General features: G+C 40.4%; 1 protein-coding gene across 1 annotated transcript; it reads left to right on the plus strand.

Annotated features, from left to right (window-relative positions):
• Positions 1-716: 716 nt before the first annotated feature.
• stx7l (syntaxin 7-like) lies at positions 717-8,002 on the plus strand. The gene is made up of 10 exons (XM_083899125.1): positions 717-770; positions 2,957-3,050; positions 3,126-3,195; positions 3,686-3,776; positions 3,903-4,040; positions 5,450-5,499; positions 5,597-5,687; positions 5,773-5,845; positions 6,100-6,182; positions 7,161-8,002. Exons 2-10 carry the CDS (start codon positions 2,966-2,968, stop codon positions 7,254-7,256), a joined length of 777 nt encoding a protein of 258 aa, XP_083755251.1. The 5' UTR covers positions 717-770; positions 2,957-2,965; the 3' UTR covers positions 7,257-8,002.
• Positions 8,003-22,591: the final 14,589 nt, after the last annotated feature.

A 22,591-nucleotide genomic window follows, 5' to 3' on the forward strand; every position in this document is an offset into this window, starting at 1 on the left:
TGTTGGATTATATTAGCTTTTATGTAAATGTTAAGTTTTGTTTTGTTTTAGTGTTAGTTTTATGTGATATTTGCCAGGTGCAAAATGCAATTTTCATTATTTTGTTTTCCTTAACTAGAACAACACACACGTGGATTACTCTTGTATGGGATAGGTGAGTGTTTGTTTTTCAGAAAAACTGGGTCCAAGTTCCAGTCTGGCAAAAAATGTCAAATAAACACATGAAAGAGACAGGTGAGTGTAATGTTGCCAACTTCCTGATAAGAAAATAAGGAGAGTTGTAAATAAATAATAATAATAAAAAATTTCACTCTTTATTAAGTATTAGCATTTACATTTCAATTTGTGTTGTATATTTGTCTGTATTGTTTCACAAAAACAATAGACATCCATACATGGTTTGCAAAAAAAAAAAAAAGGATATTGCACATATAATCCTTTTCTTAAACACACATCTCCATATTGTGACTTTTAAAAAGGGAATTATTATTATGTGTATTTATGTTACTTTAAAATTAGTTCAGGGCACTTTTTGTTTGAAACTTTATTTGTATGCTATAATTAGTTTCCATACAACGAGGATTGGACTTTTAGTTTGAAATTAACTATTTATGCTTTATCAGTTTTCAAACACTGATGCCTTTTTGTTATGCACTTCATTCATTTTCTGTTTTGGGTCACGTGCTCTCGGCGCTCCACCTGTCATGTGACAGGAGGGGGCGTGGCAGAGAAATCAGGAAACTCCTGCGCTGCAACAAGTCACCAGAAAGGTAAAAACACCACCAAATTCTTAGTTTATTCTCTCGTCTTTCAGTGTGTGTGAGAGGCTTGTGGACACGTTCGCGTGTTACACCTTGAACTTGTGATGCTCTGTCGTGTTAAAACACAAAGACATGAAGGAAATGTGTGCGTAAAACGAAGAGAGAAAACTATCTTGAAAATGTCACTTTGATTTTTAACTCAATGACTGCAGTGAAGTAGAAAAAGCAGCGTTAACAATGGTGGAAATAATGTCACAAACTCTACAGTGGAAATAACTAATAATATTTATTGATATTTTCTGCAGTTCTTCTCCTGCCGTTGTAAACTCCTGTGATTTCCGCATTTTTCTCCTCGGGCTATTCCAGTAAACTAGCTAATGTTTGCACACATGAAGGTGCAGCACGGCTTCATGGCTAAAGCCTGTGTTAAATGTTGACTTTAATAAAGTCTATCATTAATATCTTCAGAGTCAATAGCAGGTTTGACAGTTTCTCTGTGGTGTGTTATTAGTTTGCTTGAGTCAGCAGCACCGGAAGTCCGCTTGACTGACTGTCCTGTAGTAAACATGGAGCAACCCTGTGTGCAAGAAGGAACACATCGTCACTAACTGATAAATCCATGCTCTCTGTTGTATTACAGTGTACGGACACACCTTCACAAATATATCCCTGACTTTAAGATGCCTCACAATATGATACAGTATACATGGTCCAATTGATACCAATAACATCACAATATAACAATTCTGTAATAGTTAATATATATTGCAAGACAATCATGTATCACGATATCTGTCGAACTGAAGAGAACAAAAATGTCCTTGAAATGTTAAAAGTGCAGGATATCTCTATTTATTTACAACATAGATAACAAAGTGCACACATTCTATGTATTAAGTGGCAGGGACTGTTTACTTTAGAGCACCTTATTTTGTTATTTAAAATATCGATATTTGCCCTGGAGTATCGATTATCATATTGAATGAGGACGGGCGACAATATATCACCAAATTGATATTTTGACTCACTTTTAGATATTACGTTTATCTGTTTATCCATTTTTACTACTTAAGTAAAAGTAGTTAGACCTTGATTAATAGGTAAAAGTAATTTTGCTGAGCAAGAAATCTACTCAAGTTGTGCTTAATATGAATGTTAGTCAGTAACATTTAAAGGTGCCATATGTAAGAATGTGGCCAAAAACAGTTACTACATTCAAATTCAAAATTCCGAGGTCTATTAGGTTTTGTTTTCTGATGTAACTGGCAACGACTCTACTGACTGCAATGATTGGCAGACGGCGGTAGGTGGCGCCACATGCTAAAACATGATTTCAAAACATAAACATGATTTGCAGTCTGCAAAATATTTTTATTTATTTAAATATTTTGGCTGTACTGTTGTTGTTGGTGAGTTCAGTTTGTTATATGAACATTATTCCTGAGTCTCTGTGACATATTATGAGGATTTTATGGCCAGTTGATTTAGATTTATTACATAATGCACCTTTAACTCATGTGTTGTGCATATATGACAAATTAGTTGCTTTTAATTGAAGGAATACCTTTACAAACAAGAACATTCAGAGAGCACAGTCTCTGCTTATAGCTATTAACATCTTACATAAGCAAGACATTGGAACTAGTTAAGTGTTACATTTAAATTTTAAGTCCGTAATCTGGATCAGATCCAGATGAACCAAACCAAACCAGTTTTGCACATTATAATTCATAACGATTCCTTGAAACTTTGATTTTGAATTAAATTGAATCAAAAACTAGAATTTGGTAACAGAAGGACACACTTACAGATAAACACACGCTGATGAAAACATAACTCGCTTCAGGGAGGTGTAATTTATTGTGTCACTATAGTGCAGACCATCCCATAAAAGCATTAGCTATAATCCATACATCATTCAAAGTGGATTCATTTGCAGATCCTACTGAACTCTGTTAGCAGCACATATTTCAGCGTGTAACAGCTTTATTGCCTCTATCTAATCTGTCAGTGTGATGTCGTACCTGTATTATGCAAACTGTCGATACGTAGTAGTAGCAGCGTTTAGCCAAGCAATATTTTCACATATCGCTTACTAAGAGCATGAAGTAAGTGCAGTCACAGATGATGAATCATTTAGAGTTATGAATGAGTGAAGTGACTGTGACTGTACTGTTGTTGTTTTGTCCTCACAGCTCTTCAGCATGGCCTACTATTCTGGGATTCCAGAGGAGCCCAATGCCTTAGTTCACACCATCAGCTCCAACATCCAGAAGCTCACACTGCTGAGTAAGACTGTACACACACTTACACACTTACACAAACACACGTACATATAACTAAACTGGTTTTTTTGTCCTCTAGACTCTGAGCTGCAGAGGGCAGTATCTCTGCTGGGAACAGAGCAGGACAGCAACCAGCTTACACACACACTGTGAGTCTGTGGGTTTCCTCTATTAAGCTCATACAGCGTCATAAAATGAATGACGGTATATAAAAATTAACATAGTCTTTCAGTTTGGAAGTTGCTCTTAGCCATTAGGGGGGCACTCCACTGGTTGAAAAAAGAAGTCAGTTTGAATGTAAGTCTAAGGGGAAATTACCTCTCAGTAAACATTTACTAATGGTCTCTCTCATCTGTGATAGCACATGATGTCGATATTGTAAATCATGTCCCAGCTGAGAGGAAAATAGACAATGAAGCACAGCACATATCAGTGGACACCAGTGTGATTGACAGCTGATATCATCCAATAGAAACCTAGTTGCAGGTGATGGTGTCTTGCACCTGGAAGATTAGGCCCATTTTTATATGCAGTATATGATAAAAGCATAATTTTCACCATACTCAGCTCTTCCTCTGCCCTGTCGCTTTGTCCGAAAAATAAAAATGTTCTCTGACACTATTTTTCTTTCGTCACCAGGCAACAGAAACAGCAGCAGGGCAACCAACTAGCCAAAGAGACTGACCGACTGATCAAGACATTCGCCGCACTTCCTGTTGGCCCCGATCAGGTACAGAACACTTCAATTACCTTTCCCCCAAGCAGCTGTTTAAAGTCATGCTTAAATGAATGAGATTTTTGTTGTAACTTAAACTCTGTGGTTACTCTGGTAATATTTTTCTGCTCTGTCTCCTAGCGGCAGAGAAAAATACAGAAAGAGCGCCTGTTAAACGACTTCTCGGCCGCCCTAAATAACTTCCAAAAGACCCAGCGGCAGGCGGCTAACAAAGAGAGGGAGGTTGTGGCCAGAGTCCGAGCCAGCTCCAGGGTGTCGGTGAGTAATCTGCTGCGCCTGCAATGTCACGGGCGTAGACCAGAAAACACAGAAAGTAGCATGGGTATCTTTTATCAGATATTAAAAATTAGACATAAAGTAGTGTTCACCCCCTTTAATATCATGAAAAGGATTATAAATGACCCATATTGTGATACAATCTATCTTTTGAGTAGGTTCTGTTGCTATGCGTCATGTTAGGCACATAATATAGAGCGAGCAAATGCAAAACCATCTGTCTCAAACTCTATCACACAACACAACAAGGAAACTGACAAAAACTTGACTCTTAAATAGTGGTTTGATTTTGTAGTGTTCTGTGTTTTAAGGCTTTGATTATACCTGGTCTTACCTTACATTTTAGAGCATGTGCAATGTCCATCTTTTTATTATGGGAATGAATGTCCTTTCTGTTGTCTATTGTCTAACTGTGTGTTGCCCTGCAGCTGCTTTAGCTGCTTTCGCCCGTGAAACATTTCCCTCTCATCAAGACTCGCTGACCCACTTTTTTTTTTAAGTGCCACATTTTCCTCCAGCAGCAGATTCCACTGCTGCCAAACACTGCTACAAAAAAAGAACTTATATTGGTTGTGAGTAGATATCAGAGTCAGAGTCTGCACAAAAGCCAGCAGATAAATTGTAGAAACTGCAGTACATCAAAAAATGTAGATAACATAATGTCTTGTGGTCTAATTCTATTCTAAACGTGTATATTTCAGAATTTATTCTTTATTCCCAGTTACTCCCAGCACCGCAGAAACATTTAGTGTAGTGTATATCCTGCATTTATATTATATACACACTTATTTTTCATTTATTCTACAATTACTACATTTTACGTACTGTCTTGTGTTCAATAATCTGTCAGTGCCATCTACTCTGAATTTGCATGTCCAAATATGTATAAAAACATCTTATTTAAGCTGCTTATTTTTGTTGTTTATGTCCCCAGTTACTGCAGATTTCTGCCAAAACAGGTGTCACTATAGTCTGTAATAACCACTTATTCTTAATATTTATCTTCACTGCTGAAAGTTTAGCAGTAAACTTTTACAAGGAGCTCTCACATCGCCGTGCCTCAGAGAGTGCCACTTGACGGTGACTGTTTTTAGAAACCGAGTTCCCTCTGGGCAGACTGCTTGCTTGGCAACTCTGTTCCCTCTCAGTTATCTGAGCGCACAGCAAAGTGTCTGTACCCACTGTGTTCACACTGATAAGCAGGAACACTTCCTCACTGTTTGAAAGTATTGGAAACGTTTTGGCAGGGAGGATTAAAAAAGAAAAAGTTGTGCATATTCTGTATATTTGACAACAAACTGTTCTGGAGATTTAATTCTATTTAATGAGGCATTAAGGTCATGGGTGTTCTCACATCACTATAACATCCTGTACCTTCTGTTCCCCTTCAGCAGGGAGGCCAGCCTGACGACAGCTTTGGAAATGCGTCTCCATTTGTTAAGTCAGTGCACCCTTTCTCTTCTTTCTGCTATCATTGGCATAATAATAATACTTCTGTTTATTATTCTTATTACATGTGTATGTTTTTACTCCTGCAGTGAGTCCCAGATGCAGACTCAGGCCGAGGCCATCACCGAAGAAGACCTGAGACTGATCCAAGAGAGAGAGTCGGCCATCTTGCAGTTGGAGGTACAAATATGGAGCAAATGTCTGCAGCAGCACATACACAACATAACTCGTATGAACAGCGTTTTCTTCATGTGCTTTGCTTTAGTCTGACATCACGGATATCAATGACATCTTCAAGGACCTGGGGATGATGGTGCATGAGCAGGGAGACATGATAGGTGAGCGTCTGTAATTGGCACATATGTAACCATGTATAAACATTGCAGCTGGGTTTTATTGATATTTGTAGTATATGTAGCTGTTAAATATTAAAATATGTCCCTTTCCTTTCCTTCTTAAAATAACAAAACAAATGGTAAACCTGCATCCACCATATAAACATTTATTTATCAACACCGCACACATTACCTAGCTGCATAAATCTGTATATTATTAACAAGGTGTGTGCGTGTTTACCGTGTGTTTCCTGCAGACAGTATAGAAGCCAACGTGGAGAGCGCAGATACGAACGTCCAGGGCGCCACGCAGCAGCTAGCACGAGCTGCTGATTACCAGGTAACACCATCACCGAAGAGAGTGAAGCCAGATAGAGGAAGAATTGGACAATTGGGTCAATTGAAGCAAGTAGAGGACTGTAAAATAATTTAAGTGTATGAATGCACTAGATGGTTTGTAAGTCAATGCTTATACGTAATAATTGTTCTTTAAACATGCAGTATGTCATTTATGCTGCTAGGGGTCTCTCTCTCTGTTGCAATCAAAACATTAACAAAACCTTTAGTTTAATGATGGGAGCAGCGTAGGAACATGAGCTCTGGCTCCTGGCTCCTCTCTGTCTTTTTGTTGTTGTTGTTGCACACAGATGCTTTGTGTTATGCTTTTTATGACTTGCATATGCTACACAAGGATCGGCTACTGTCAAAAGTGTTTTATTGTAAGGTATTTGCAGATGTGCAGCTTCATACTGAAGAGTCCTGCATTTTATTGAGCATTTAGAGTCTTCAGGTCTATTATTTATTGGGATTTTGGTTTTGGGATTTTGTTACAAAGTGCAATAAGATGAGTTCTCTTCAAAGTAAATAGGGATTATATGGATGGTTGTTCTCTATATGTGGCCCTGTGATGGATTGGGGACCTGTCCAGGGTGTATCCCGCCTTTTGCCCTATGACAGCTGAGATTGGCACAGCGACCCCCGCGACCCTCATGTGGAGGATAAAGCGGTAGAATATGATTGTGTATATACTAATGTGAACATTTTTTACATATTATATATCTAAGGTATCCCTTAGAACGTCTTTATGTAACCAAGTTGTTAGTTTCTTTGCTTTCTTTGCTCAAATGAAACAAAGAGAAAGAGGCTAAAAGAGTCATACTGTGTCGGAGTCACATCAACATGTCAATTAGCCTGAGTAAAGAATTCCTGCATGCAATAAAAATCTGATTATATCTGTAACAGTATATTTTTGTTGTAAGTTGTGCTTTTTTCTGCCCTTTACGCTCACCCCCCCTCCCCTCCCCTCCCCCCACTTCAGAGGAGCTCACGGAAGAAGATATGCATCCTGGTGATCGTGCTGGCTGTAGTTGCTGTTATCGTTGGAATCATTATCTGGCAAGCTGCCAAAAAATGAGTATTGTCCTCCGCCATCAGCCTGGACATAAGATGAAAGAAGTGCCTTCATTCCTCTCCTGTGCCTCATCCTCCTCCTCTTCCTCAAATGGGGAATAATCTTTTTAAACTGCCTGTTTGTCCTTGGACGACACACTCCCTCACAAAACTAGCGCCGGTATCTTCCTTGTTATCATCAGCTTTAACTGAATTGTTTGTGTGATTTAACATTGATTTACTTTGATGGGGAAAATGTAGATTGTTGTCCTGTGAAACACAGAGTAACTGTTCCTATGCTGCCTTGATATAGTTAAATAGTTGTACAGTGTTGACAAAGCTGCTGAACTGTCTTCCAAATGCCACGTTTCTACAGCTGCTTTCTTTTTATGAATCAAGTCCACTATGTTCATTTACTGAGAAAACAAACAAACAAATGTAACCATAGTAAAAAAAAAAAAAGAAACTACATTTTCTCATATCTATTGTACATAAAGTTATAATTAAGATTAATAGTTAATTTCTGATCAAATAAATGTCCTTGTATTCTAATGCACAATGAATTACTGTAAATATTCATCCTAATTTAATTTTCATTCCACTAACAACCAATCATGAGCCCCATAGATATTCATTAGTCGGTTTGTTTCCTTTAGAGCGACTGTTTATTAACGGTGTAGCTCAGAGGAATAAGTGAGTGTGCATCACGTCTCATCCTTTTTATTAAATCAAGTTACCGATCACATCACGGATCACTACACTTTTCTGAAACGCCACACTGCACACAGACGTAACATTAAGATATATGATTTTATATATATATATGTGTGTGAGATTAAGGTTTAATAAATTACCTGAATGTACTGAAGTGGAAACGAGAGGTGGATTTTTTTTGTCGAATTATATTGTTCTTTTTAGTCATATATATATATATATATATATATATAACACCGCTGATACTGCAATAGTAGAAGCTGTCAAAGTGTTTCATCGCTATCTCTGTCCTGCTGTGACAGCACCAGTGTTCATACAGAGGAGATGAAAGTGAAATTTAATCTGACTACGCGGTCAGAGCGACTGAATTTAAACATCAAAGAAGCATATTCTCCTCATAACCAGTGGTTAACACACTCACTTATAGCGAAACAAATTTGGGGGAAGTATCATCGCTTTATCGGAACACACCAAGAAAATACAGGAAACACGTATATTGTTTTTAAAATGACAATTTTCCCAGAAAATTTCAATAAAAATGACATTTTTGGTTAGTCAGTTTGCTAACATATAAAACCAACTTTCAGTCGCATCATTCCAATCGTAATTCCAATATAGAATTTGGCAGACACAAAAACAACAAAGCTAAGACCTTTGCACAATATTACTGTATATTCTATTAAAAGGGTTGTCTCTAAAGTCAAAAAATAGAGGAAGTGAATTGCAGAGTGTAATTTTCATTGTTTAAAACGCATTGTTCAGCCCTGGGCTCTTTACAATTTTGAACATTACAACATAGTGTAGATTTTTTTTTCCAAATAATGAATATACTTCAACATGATCTATCTACTTGTCAACTAGAGCACACTGCAGGTTAGTTCCTTCTAGAGATGAAACAATTATTCGATTACTAAATTAATCGGCAACTATTTTGATAATCGATAATCGGTTTGAAGCTTTTTTCATGATTAAAACAAGATTTCTGATTGTTTCAGCTTCTTAAATGTTTAATATTTTCTTCGTTTCTTTGCTCCACATCGCAAAGAAATCATTAAAACTGAATAATTTTGGTTTGTGGACAAAACAAGACATTCAAGAACATCATCATTTCCAGGTTTGACGAACACTGACCAACGTATTTCAACATTTTCTGACATTTTCTGGACCAACCGATTCATCTATTAATCGAGAAAAATAATCGACAGATTAATCGATTAAAAAAATAATCGTTTGTTGCAGCTCTAGTTCCTTCTACTCAGCGTCCTTCTGACTCAGCGTCTTTGCGACAAAGGCCTGGTGTTCCCCCTATAGTAGAGGGCCAACAACGTGTCCCTGTGGAACACCACAGAAGACGTTCTTGTAAATTGTTTAAATAAACATTAACTGAGTCAAAGCTCACATCATTTGTCATGTCCTTGTTTGCTCTTGTGAAGGACTGGAGGAAATACACTTCAGGAGGCAGGCGTGAGAGGATGAGATCAGGTGGCAGGTGAAGGGAAATGTCGGAACAGGCAGTGTTGGAGTTGGACTGCGATGTGGAAGTAACAGGGAGCTGTGACGCAGAAGGCAAAGCTTTCCTTGGCGGAGTGAGAGACGGGGAGGATTCGGACACAGTGTTGTAAACACATCACTGGGCAGAGAATGGGTTGAGCTGGGCGTCAGTAGGACAGGGAGTATTCTCGGGCTGGATACACACACAGAAAGTAGCAGGTCGATGCAAAGCGCTGAGTGGGATTTTCCTACCGAACAGAAATGTCACGGCTGATGAGGCCCGGGAAAGTTTTAACGGATGCAAAGTTACTGCTGGAAAAGCTGTTTGAAGTGGACGGACACGTGAAGGAATCATTAGGCTGCTGCTGCTCAGCTGATGTCATGTTGCCCAAACATTTATTTTACTGCCTCATTTAAGAAGAACACAGGTCCACATATGACTGCAGCAAACAAAAATGAAGGCTGAACTTAATGGAGGAGGTCACCTGTTGATGAATCTCCTTCATTATAAAAGCACAAGTCTGACGCACAGAGGCTCTTTTTAGCTGTTGATGCGGAACAAATCACAAGTAATGACCGAATGAATTTGGACTCTCAGGAGAGTCTGCACATAAACATGTAATTCTGCTATGAATGCGGACAAATGACAGAAATAAACACTAAACTCAGTGAAGTTGTGTCTCTATGCATCAGCAGAACGTGAGCTGTGGGGAAATACATGGGTGTTCCTCAATGTGGAATTCTAACAGCAAATGTGGCACTTTTTTGTTCCTGTTCCTGAGAAAGGTCATAAATCTAAAATATTGACTGGATACAATTGACTGCAAATATGGCTTAGTAACAATTTTCACCGATCCACATAAGTGCAGACAAGATAAAATCATATTGTAAAAGATGTAAACTGAATATTTTGGGCTTGAACTTAAGTTGCAAAACCTCCAGGAGGCAGAATGAAGAAGTGATGTTGCAGAAGCTGCAAACACTTGACATTACTTACTTACTTACTCACTCTAAAGAACCAAAAACTGTTGGTTCTGTGTCCCAAAATGATGAAAACAAACCAATTTCAAGATAAGATGAAATTGTACATGTGTGTAATAAGAATATCAAACTTTATTGAGTCTCCACATTCATGAATTATATTAGAAGAAAACTAGTTATCACTGTCAGCAGGGGGCAGTGCAGGATTACTGGCACAACCTTCAAATACCAACTATTCCACTGTGTAGTGTCTCTTTCTATTGGATTAACATGACGACTGTAATTGGCATAGTTTTTGGAAGAGCTGTTTACACTCGACCTGCAGCAGCTTTGATTTCTCTCCAGTCACAGAAGACGAGCAGAGGGGTTAAAAAGAAAAAGAAGGTATCAGTCAAAGAATAATGAATTCTTCTGCAGCAGACTGCATCATCATCATCAGCCTGCTCTTTGATCAATGTGCTGACTGTTCTTCAAAAAGTGGCTGTTGCTCAGTTTTAGGCTCTTCAGCTGCAGAAGTGTCCTTGAGCGGGACAATGGATGCTTTGTGTGCTCCGGGATGCAGATCAGCGAAATAATGATTCTCATCAGATGGAGTGGTGAGAGCTGCATTACATCTACATTATTTTCTCAGCTGAAATTGTTATAGCAGGAGCCTGGTCTTCATCATAAATGGATCTTGGTTTTACTCCCTTTGCTCCCTCCCCCTCCCCTCCCCTTTCCTTTAGTTTCCTTTCCCTTTTTTTCAGTTCAATAAACTGTAAGAAAAGTTCAGGTTGTGTCTTATTTTTGACTTGTTGGGTAAACTTTATGTTGCCACATTTTTAGGGGTTCAACAGCCACTCCAACACGACCCCTCAAGTATCAACACAGAGTCTTTATATTTCCCTCATCAAGTCTGTAGATCTGATCAATGCACATGTGGTTCAAACTCAAAGTCTGGGGGAGATGGAGTCGGTGCTGTTGATATCTCCAGTAAGTGAGTATCCCAGTCTCCATCCGTGCTCCCTGACTTGTAATCCACAGGCCCGATCCAGAGCCCCAGAGGGCAGCATTCCTCCCGGCAACCCAGGAATGTAAACTTTACTTTGGAGTCCAGCTGTGGACCAGCAGCAGGAATGCAGCGTGTTAAAAAAGCTCCTCTATGTGGTGCAACTCCCTCTCTCTCTGAAAAGAAATATGTAGAAAAAGTCATAAATAAAAATGAGGTACAGCTGGCAACTGGTAGGAGGACAACTGGCACAAGAAGAGAAAAACCTGCCAGGGTGTGTGTGTGTTTGTGTGTGTGTTGATGGGGGGGTGGGCACAGATTAAGAGGTTTATTCTGGTAAATATTGATGTTTTTCTGAAGAGGAAGTAGCTTTTAAATATGTGACAGGATGTTTCACGCGGAGAGGAAACCGCTGCACTCACCTGCCATTTCAAAGTTTGAAACCTGGAAAAAAAACAAAAATATGGGCACACCTGTTTACTGCCCGTGTGCTGAAAAATAAACAAACATCTGACATCAAATGAGGGACGAATAGTGCCAAATAATCACTGGCTCTGTCTTTTTACCGCCACGTGCCATGTTTCTCCGCGATCACCTGTTTGTGCGGGCCTTCCTCACTGATCGACAGCTCTGAGCTCTGTTTTTTCTTGCATTCCTTGTTTGTAAAGACTGATTATTTGAGATATTGTTACAATTTATTGTCTGTAAACTCTATGGTGGATGGTTGTGTGTGAAAATCCCAGTAGATCAGCCCTTTCTGAGATTCTCAGACCAGTGCCAGTCTGGCACCAAACAACCATGCCATGTTCAAAGTCACCTTAAATCACCTTTGCTCTCCATTTTGATGCTCAGCTTTAAGTCCAGCAGGTCGTTGTTGCTATGTGTTATGTGACATAAATGTGAATGTAATATTAAATGGTTGTTCGTCTCTGTTCGTGGTTGACCTGTCCAGGGTGTTCCCCGCCTTTCACCCTATGTCAGATGGTATTTTTTTACCAGCCACTTCATTAGGTACACCTGTTCCACTGCATATTAATGTAAATATCTAACCAGCCAATCACATAGCAGCAACGACCTGCTGAGCTGAGCATCAAAATGGAGAGGAAAGGTGATGTAAGGTGACTTTGAACATGGCATGGTTGTTTGGTGCCAGACAGACTGGTCTGAGAATCTCAGAAAGTGCTGATCTACTGGGATTTTCACACACAACCATCTGTAGAGTTTACAGACAATAAATTGCAATATAAGTAACAATATCTCAAATAATCAGTCTTTACAAACAAGAAATGCAAAAAAAAAAAACTCTCATAAATGTAAGATTTAGAGTGTCCAGTTAACCTCAAACGTCAAACCTTCAAACTGGTGACCTTCTATCTGTAAGACAAGAGTGATCGGCCACTTGTGCACCGTGTGACCCCACTACTGACTCAAGAAGCCTGCAAAAATGGGTGAAACAGCCCTTTAAAATCTCAAAAGGAAAGCTAAGTCCACAAGCTCAGGGATACTTTTATGATTTGATTCATTTGAGTTTATTCCATTGTTAAACAGCTGATTAAGAGAATGTATTTTTTTAAATCCCATTCAGTTCTTCTTTATTCAATGTCCAATCTTCTACATTAAAAAACTACATTTACATAAATCTCAACTCTCTGAACCCAGCAGCTTGTCCATCCTGCCGTCCTCTCTGATTTAGTGAACTCTAAGGTCAAACTGTGCATTGATTTATTCCTTTGTAATAAAAACGAGAATGTAAAGGAGGCCTTCGCCGACTTTTCCCCGTTGACTTTTTCCCTTTACATGTTGCTTTGTGTGTACAAGTTAAATACCATCCGGGTTTGCTCACCTCAAATCACTGCCTATATATGTAGGAGGTCGTTTGTATAGATGAATGTAGCCAAGAGGAAAAATGCAACAAGACAAACTCCGGTGACCTTGTGCATCTCAACAGACGTCATAATCTCCAACCGCCTCGCCGTTGGTGGGGATGAAGAATGAGGCATGGAAGAGGGCAGGAAGGTAAGTGAGGAATGGAAGTGTGTCTTCCTAGGTGGCCGTGCTGTTACTCTGGAAGGATGTGGGCATCGGTCAGACCACACACACACATACATACACACTATCAGAGACACACACACACAGAGCTTCTGCCCTTGTTATTGTTATGCAGTGGTAAGGATTTAACTCTGAGGCTTCGCCATAGGAATTAGGGTCTGAGTTTGTACAGTAATAGGTATTTGATTCTCGGTTTTTATAACGGCGGGTAATAAATTGTGGGTGTTTGTCATGGTGAGACCGGAGGAATTCTGCTCTGGGTTCCTGATGAACTACACTCACATTCAGAGAATTTGGATGAGAAAGGAAAAACATACCAGCGGAGTCAGTGAGATGGTGTTCCGTCCAAACTGCATGGTTTCAGGCAATTAAGGAACCAAATCTACATCATTTTCCGTGTTTGTTTTCCTCCCATGTTCCTTCCTACACGCCGTCTAATTTACTTGACTGGGTTGGCAGAGAGTGGGCATTAAAATGCAATAATGGAAAAGGCGGGGATTTGTGTGGTGAGTTGCTGTGCACTGCAAATATTCCCAGAGTCCATGTGAAAAGTTGAGTTTCACAACCCTCACAAAAACAGTTGTTACAACATTATATGATTTATAGTTCATGACAAAACAGGGGAGGTAGATCTCTACCTATCAACTGTGAAAAGGATAACACTCAGCTAATGGTTTCATCACGTTTGATTGACATTAACAATGAAATGTGAAATGACCCAAAACAGGTCATGTGGGTGCACTGTGATTACGGTCTATTCAGAGTTTCCACGTAGTCACACTTGGATGTCTCAGAACATCAAAACAAAAACAAAAAAAATACAAGATTGTTGTTTTTGGTTTGCAAATATCATTAATACAAGTATATCACTCGTGATAGTATATGAAAAAATATCTTTTTATGGCATTTCCTTCAACCAGAAAACAGAAATTCTGTAGTTTCACAGCATTATGTTCAATTCATGGACTCTTCTGTTAATCCCAGAACAGACAATTCTATAGATTTACAGTATATAGTCTTTTTCTGGACACTTCTAATCATCCTTAATACATTTCTGTCTAATTAACATACATTTACAGCAGCCATTTGCTCACATATTCAAACCTGAAATGTAAAATCCAGTATCGTCAATGAGTACCTTCCATTTCTGGTTACTATACAAACCTCTGAATCAATAATTATATTATTTGACTCTGGGTGCACAAATTAAATGATCCATTTTTCCTTCTAATTTTAGTCGACTTGGTGGAAAACAACAGATAAGCAGGAATGCAGACCCATCATTTACACATCCGGGCCCCGAGGCCTATAAGTGAATTATACGTGTTAATCAGCTGCACTGAAAGACGTTTGACGTCAGCAGTGGACAAAGCTAACAGAGCGAGAGGTGTGAAGACTGTGTGCACCAGTGTGAGTGGGCAGGTGGGACCGTGGAGGTGAAAGGCTAAGAGAGGGGGGTTGATGGGTGGGGCAGCAGTTTAGGACGGGTGAAAGCTGCTCTGCAAACACAGCTTGCTATCACAAACACATCACATGTACGGACGAACCGCAGGTCTGTGAGAGAGTCAGAGGGAGGCGGAGAGGGAGGCACGGAGCTCACGAGAGGGAAAGTTCGACGGAGGGAGGCCCTTCGGTTTACTCACAGTGGTGTGGTATGTTCGTCATGTTTTCACACCGGGGGGATTCTCAGACTGCTTGTTTCCATTTCACTGTCTGGCATTTGTTTTCAACTGACCGGATGGATGAATGGATTGATGGACGGAGAAAATGAGACATCACAAATGAGACCAAAATGGACATACCATTACAGTATAGCAACAACATGATACTACCTAGGCTATTTCTTTCTGAATTTGTGATAAGTAGCATTTTTAATGTAATTTCCAGCTTGGTAATAACTGTGTGGTAATAGGGTAAGGTTTATTTACAATACAAGACTACAAGAAAGATGATATTGGAATTAACTAGGAGATGACATGAAGCACACAGATCGTAGAAGGCAAGAAAAGATCCAATTTGAAAAGAGTCAGATAGCCTTCACCAAGTGTTAGATGAGAAAAATGGGTAAATTAAATGTATCTTTACTTAAGGCACAGGAGGAAATAAAGAGAAACGATGTTTACTGTTGAGACAAAAGTTCACATGAGTTTTAAAGAGATACGAGATGAGGCAGAATAAGATTCTGGGATATAATCAGACAAAAAAGAGGGATCACGTTGTATCTCAATACATCACACGAGATCTGAAAGAGTTGACACCAGACGTCACAGGCCAAACAGAGTGAAGTTAGGTGTTATTGCATGGAATTGCCATGGAGACTTTGTGAAATAAGACATTATTTTCACTATTGACATTAGAAAAATAGGTATAATCAATGTAAGAAGATAAAATGACAATAGATGAGAAAAGTGAAGTAAAAATGAACACTCAACAGTTCAACTTTAGGAAAACTTGATGAAATGACATTGTTTTGACATTAAAAAAATATAGAAAGATGGGACACTTAGTGATAAAATGATAATGAGAGTACAGCCTTTATTGATTCATAAAAGAAATGATAAAACTTGTACAACAAGATGAAACACCTAATCAGAGAAACTAAGACATTACTGATTAGACCAAAAGAGACAACATGACTTGCTTTGACATCAAAATGAATTGAAGCACTTTCTCTTTTTTTTCTGTGAAGGTTCAAACAGAATCACTTCGACCAAAGACGCACAGGACCTGAACTAAATCCATCCCCGTGTTTCTGTTCTCTGACCGGTTCAATCCGGCCCTCAAAGGCACAATCTGCCACCACATCAAATGTTTTCTTTTTAGATCTCAGTAAAGACTTTTGCTTTTTCGCCTCAATTTATCCCGGGAGTATTTGCCAAGCACACACGCTCTCTTTCATCAACACCCATACTCACACATACAGAGTTACACACATTTATACCTGGCTGCTGCCTCCCCTGCAACCACAGGCCTGTAGTGTTGATCCAGTGGGCAGCTCCAGCAGACCAATCTGGACATTAAAGACATTAGCTCGAGGCCATTTCCACGGTATTAACTGAAGAAAAGGAGAGCCGCTCACATTTGATCTATATTTTCTTGGCAAACATAAAATTTCAGCTTGAACTCGTCTAAACTCAAGGCCTCCACATACACCATTGAAGCCTCGTGACCTCATGACCACTTTATTTTCCTGTCTGGTTTTACAGTTAGAAGATAATATGACATTCTTTAATATCCATTTAATAATAATAATTCAAATTATTATAAACTAACATCTGAGTACTCACAAAAATGAACATGCTGATGAGTATTGATCACTTAGTTTAGATGCTGACATCCAGGTTAATTATGGCATTTTTCCAGTAAAGCTTTGGCTGGCCTCGACTCGACACGGTTTGGTTGTGTTTCCATTGCAAAAAGTAGCTCCTCAATGTGGGCGGGGTCAACACAGCACAGATGCATGAAACTGCCATGACTTCATTTATGCATGACACACACACACTAGTGACTTGTAAAGCAGTTGTTTTCGATGTACTGAATCATTAGAATCAGTTAATTAAAAAAGATTTGTTAAGTACTTCCTCCATGACCGGAGCACAGACTGACACACAGGGTTGGTGGCTCGTTACTCGCAATTGGAGGCTTTCAGAAGTGCTGTCGCCAAATACACCAGACGCCTCTGTTATAATATAATAGATGAACATTTAGCAAGGGAATATATTATATTCCCTTGCTAAATGTTTGCAGATTAACCCATGTTTTCCGGATTTTTAAGTCTTTTTAACTGATCTACAGTTCGGTATTCAGCATCGTTCAGTTTGATTCTTTTGCCTCTTCCTGTGATGGATCAGTGGGCGGCAGTCTGACGACATCACACATAGCATTGGCTCAGCTCACTCGCCTGAGCAGGTACTAAAAAAGTGCCCGGTATTATGGCTAATCCATCATCTACCGCTTTATCCTCTACCGGATGGTCGCGCAGGGGGTGCTGTGCCTATCTCAGCTGACATAGGGTGATAGGTGGGGTACACCCTGGACAGTTCACCAGTCCATTGCAGGGACACACATAGAGACAAACAACCATCCACTCTCACTCTCACACCTACGGTCAATTTAGAGTGACCAATTCACCTAATCCCAAAATCTGCATGTTTTTGGACTGTGGGAGGAAGCCAGAGAACCCGGAGAAAACCCATGCACACACGGGGAGAACATGCAAAAACCATGCAGAAAGGCCCTTGTTCCAACCGGGGCTCGGAAACCCGGATCAATCTTGCTGTAAAGGCAATAGCGCTAACCACTACGCCAATCGTGTGGCCCTGCAGAGAAATCATGTTCACAAAAAAACGGACAAAGCATCCAGACCAGGTTGGAGTATGACTGAAAAGACAAAGAAGTGCTCGCAAATATAGAAATCAATTCTGAAAATCTCAGAAGTTTAATTCCATAGCACAAAAAAACCCAGCGGTGCCGCTGTAGACACACAAACCCTCCCTCAGTCAGGTCTGATAGTATTGCTTGACAGAGAAGAATAAAATAATAAAGCAAACAAAGACTTTGTCTGTAAATATTATTGTTACAAAATATACCACACAGTGGCAGACAAATATCATCAACAAAAGTCACCAGAATGTATGAACTGCAGCTTTAACTCATAAGAGCACCTTCTCTACTGTGTAAGATTTCAGTCTATTACCCACACACACAAAAAAGAGAGTTCCACGTGGTCTAAAACGACACATCTTTCAGCAGAGCTGACATGATATAATTACAGACTCAGGTGTCAGTCATTGATGGTCATCCTCAAAGGTTTGACTGTGGCTCACAGTTCCAGGTGAACAGCTCTCCGCTCACCTCCTCATAAGAGCCCTGCCTTCATGTTGCTCTGCTCAGACCAGTCTGAACTGCCCCTCGCTGGGACGCGGCAGCTCCTGCATCAAACGATATTTTTAATCAAGTGGTCAAAAGCTATTGCACAAACATTCTAAAGTAGCTTAGGTCAACAGTGTCCCAGAGCCTGTTCTGTTAGCTGGAATGCTCCCGCACGCCGCTAACAGGCCCCTCTTTGTGCTGCAGGCCAGCAGTCTCACGCCACACCACACGGCTCTGGAATCCTGTTTGTTTTCTTTCAAATTTCTCAACCTAGTTGAGTTGAGTTAACCTTAATGTGGAAGCGCAGTGTGTGTGTGTGTGTATGTGAGAGCTTATTGCGTTTTAAGGTGTGTGCTAAGTGTGCATCTGATGCGGCAACAGTGCAGCTCTTTGAGCATGTGCTCATTTTAAGCCGGTGCCAAAGTTCACAGTCTTTAAAGTGGAACGTACAGGAGAGTTAAAATATGATTAAGTTTGAGAATATCATTGACTTTGTAAATCCAGCCAGCTCCAGAGAGGATCATTGATGAGTCAAAGACACATGCTTCTGATTTCTGTTTTTAATACAGCTGCATTATGTTTGATTGAAGGCTCTGGATTCCTTGAGATTTGTTAATTTTCCTTTGGTTCACAGACAAGAATCTGCCTTGAATCTGTTATTTTTTACATTTTTGGACTCACCCACATTTGTTTCTAGTCAATCCACTTATCTCACCAATAGTCATTATCCATAATCCTGCAGGTTTGTTAACGCCCTCAGTGCTGACCGGACAAGGCTTTCCCTCTCATGCTTTTAGTCCTCCTCCTCCTCCTCCTCCTCCTCCCCTCTCTCTTCATTTCTACTATTGGCTGACCAAACCAGAGGAATTCATTGTCCCAGAAACTTTAAGCCAAGCAGGGCAATGCTTTACTACTCCCCTGTTCTCGGGGAGTGTAGATTTGTTGACTTAGTTATGAGGAGGCATTTGATTTTAAACTAAATGACTTGGTACTGTTGCTGAAAGTTAAACTGGATCCCGGAAAATGCGAGAAACTATTTGCTCCAGTTGTGAACTGTACTTTACCCTGGCATCCAGGGCCATGGCTGTGCTGGCTTGGCCCTGGACCATTGCCTTGACCCACCCAATCAAATAACTGCTTTGCTTTACCTCATAGCTTAGCCTTATAGTCATAGTTCATGACATTATAATACACCCATCCCCCGTCCTGGAAGCAAACTGTACTTTTGGATTATGTAACTATTTACCTAGTGTGCTTTATTCATTTGTCCATGAATTCATCTGTTGTCATTTAATGGTCCCGGCCCGCACCTGCAGCATGAGCCTATCCCGGCTCACACTGATCAAGAGGTGGATTACAAACCAGACGGGTCACAAGTCTGTGACAACCAACCACTGATACTCAATTTCACACCTACAGGCAATTGAGAGGTAAAGTTTTCCTCAACCGCAGAACTGTGGGAACCTTGTGTAAACGTGGGCGTTACGCCACACAAGCACAATAGATACTGAACAGAGTGTAGATTTACATGTGACAACAGGTTTTTGTACATATTCAATGAAAACAGGTCAGATTTGTAAGAGTAGAATTATACGAGCATGTTTGGCGTTATCGGTGAGTACGAAGACAAAGGACGAAGTAAAGCGGCTGCCAGTTATTCGCGGGCAGGTGACACTTGAGGTCACGCGCCGTCATTGTCATTTTCGGGAAACGCACAATGGCCGTGTTTGATTTGGAGGCAAACACGACCCCGCTGGAATTGACGCACGCCGCCGGTGAGTACACAGTGTCCTACACTGACGGAGGTGTCCAGTTTAAGACACAGCGACGCTCTTTGTGCTTAACTGTCTCCTGGCACCGTGCAGTCATGAGAGTGGTATAGACTTTCACATCTACCTCTTAAGGAGTTTAGGATTGTCCTCTTGGCACTGCGATGTTTTTGTTTCATGAAAGTGAGTAAAACATAAGACAATCGTCCAGACAGACGATAATCCAGTCCAGTGTTTACCAGGTGGTTGATGATGTAATGACTTTGTTGTTGTTCACAATTCATCCAGTCCATGTGAACTCGCATCCACATTTCCACCGCAATTAAAACATCTCACACTCTGATGAGTTATACCCTATTTCCAAACTTTTACTGCCATATTTCCAGTAACCTGAGGAAATGCCTTTTCTGGGCTGTCCCATTAAATGCCACATATAGGCGGCCCCCTTCTTATACTGCTCCGCAAAGCCCCTCCAAAATAATCTGCAGGGCGGTGTGTCCTGAATGTCCTGCACCTGCATAAACACACTGAGCCAAGAGAGCTGCCTGCCGCCTTGACAGGCACACTAAACCACATGTCCAAAAGGCAGCCGAGAAGCATACCTGGGAGCAGTTACCGTGAGAAGCCGAAGGCAAAGCGGGAAAACAGTGGACCGCTAAAGGCTGCGGGGTAAGAAAGGTGCAATCTTCACTTCATACACAAACCGGTGTGAAAAGTGAGGTTCAGGTTTTGCAAGTCCAAACAAAATATACTAAACACTGTATGTGTGGCATAAAACAAACTAGTTAAAAGATTGTTGGCTCTCCAACACACACAGAGAGAGAGAAAAAGAGTGAAGCCAGATGAGGTAAAGGACACAAAAGTGGAAAAAAAAAGTGCTAATGTCAGATTTGGTGAAAGAAACTTCAGGGGTTATTAAAGTTAGAAAGTGTCTGAAGTCTGCACACTATGACAGAACAAGTACATGTCAGACGTGGCCTATATAGGTTCTCCATACAGGGACAAGGCTCCTTAGTCACACAGCATCACACAACACCTAGTCGTTATGCAACTGTCGCACCTTTCAATCATTGTGCTGTAAGTGAGACCTCACACAAGGGGCCCTGCATTTCTCCGCTGCCTTATAGAGGTTCAGTTTCAGCGAGCGGGGCCTCCACGTTTAATCCTGTAGGACTCTGAACCGTAGAAATGCCCTTAAGATGTGATTTAGTCCAGCGTTTAATCTTGTTTCCTGTATTTTGAAATAATCTGTTGAGCCCATCTGGGATGAAAACAACAATTTAACACGGCAAGGATCGGGCACTGAAAACACAGAGCTCTTTGTTTAGTCGTATCTATAAGAGCTTTGCATCACTGCCGTCGATTTGACGGACATATAAGTCTGATAGTTCCTTCCTGCGTCATCGCCTCATCCTCCTCTGCTGCTGATGGACTTATGCAGTGCCAGTGACTGGATACAGCTGGGAAAACAGCAGTGAGCTCATTGTTGATGCATGAAGTACATTTGGGAGTAACATGTACAAATGATGATACACTTGTTTGACATGATTAAATAAAGCTGACCAACTAGAAATCTTTTAAACAAGCATGTATGAGTGTTGTCAGTGCAGATGTTAAACTTCAACTGATTCATTTCTTGTATAAATGTGTATGTGGCTAATTTCATTTTAAGGTCAAGAGTTTAACATTTAGGATGGTTTAATGGCAGAAATTTAATATAAAGAACACCTTCACTCACCAATTTTGTTGGGTGAGTGAAGAACAATTGCTGCACACTGCAGTCTCACCATTAGAAGTCACTACTTCTTAAACCCTAGGGCTTTAATGTATTAAAATAATGAATAATTAAGGTTAGGTAAGTTAAGTGACAGCCCAAAATGTAGACGTGCTTTTCTGGTGGAGATAACTGAGCCTGCTGAAAACGGCAATGTCATTTGCATTGTTCTAATTCCCAAATGGACGTCATGGTTTACTCACCACTTTCGCCACCACATAACTATTTTAAACCCTTTTGCGTTTTTTTTCCACTCCTGATTCACTCCTGCTGAGGGTGGAAAACACATTTCTGTCAGAGCCTGTGCTGAGGTAGAAGAAACACGCGAAACTTGGGTCATCTGCTGTGGGTTTTGACAGCAGCCTGAGCGATGACACCTTCCTGCGTCATCACTTCCTCTTCACTTTGCAGAGGAATCCAGCCTCCACTGTTCCAGCTGGGGAATATTCCGTGTTGTTGTGAAGAGGACGATGATGAGGGGCGTAACATTTTCCACTGTCAACCACTCGCGAGCAGGTATTCTACATGGTAAAAACAACCCTGTCAGCTGAGGACACGACTGGACTGGATTCACCCCCCCCCACCCCTCCCCCTCTATGTATCTGTCAGTGTTAAAATATTATACTGTTCTCTCAGTTTGTGCATGAATGCCAGAGTCTTCAAACTTAAGTCTTGCTACTCAGCAGACAGTCTGGCAGTTACTGCAGGATAACAAGCTCGGG

The sequence above is a fragment of the Microchirus variegatus genome (assembly GCF_963457635.1).
Source record: "Microchirus variegatus genome assembly, chromosome: 12".
Taxonomy (NCBI): domain Eukaryota; kingdom Metazoa; phylum Chordata; class Actinopteri; order Pleuronectiformes; family Soleidae; genus Microchirus; species Microchirus variegatus.

What these genes read in the sequence shown, in the direction of transcription:
- stx7l (XM_083899125.1), top strand. Translation starts at nt 2,966, where the DNA reads ATGGCCTACTATTCTGGGATTCCAGAGGAGCCCAATGCCTTAGTTCAC. An exon ending in CCAGAAGCTCACACTGCTGA is followed by an intron (nt 3,051 to 3,125) that starts GTAAGACTGTAC and finishes TTTGTCCTCTAG; the next exon opens with ACTCTGAGCTGCAGAGGGCA. An exon ending in AATGCGTCTCCATTTGTTAA is followed by an intron (nt 5,500 to 5,596) that starts GTCAGTGCACCC and finishes TTACTCCTGCAG; the next exon opens with TGAGTCCCAGATGCAGACTC.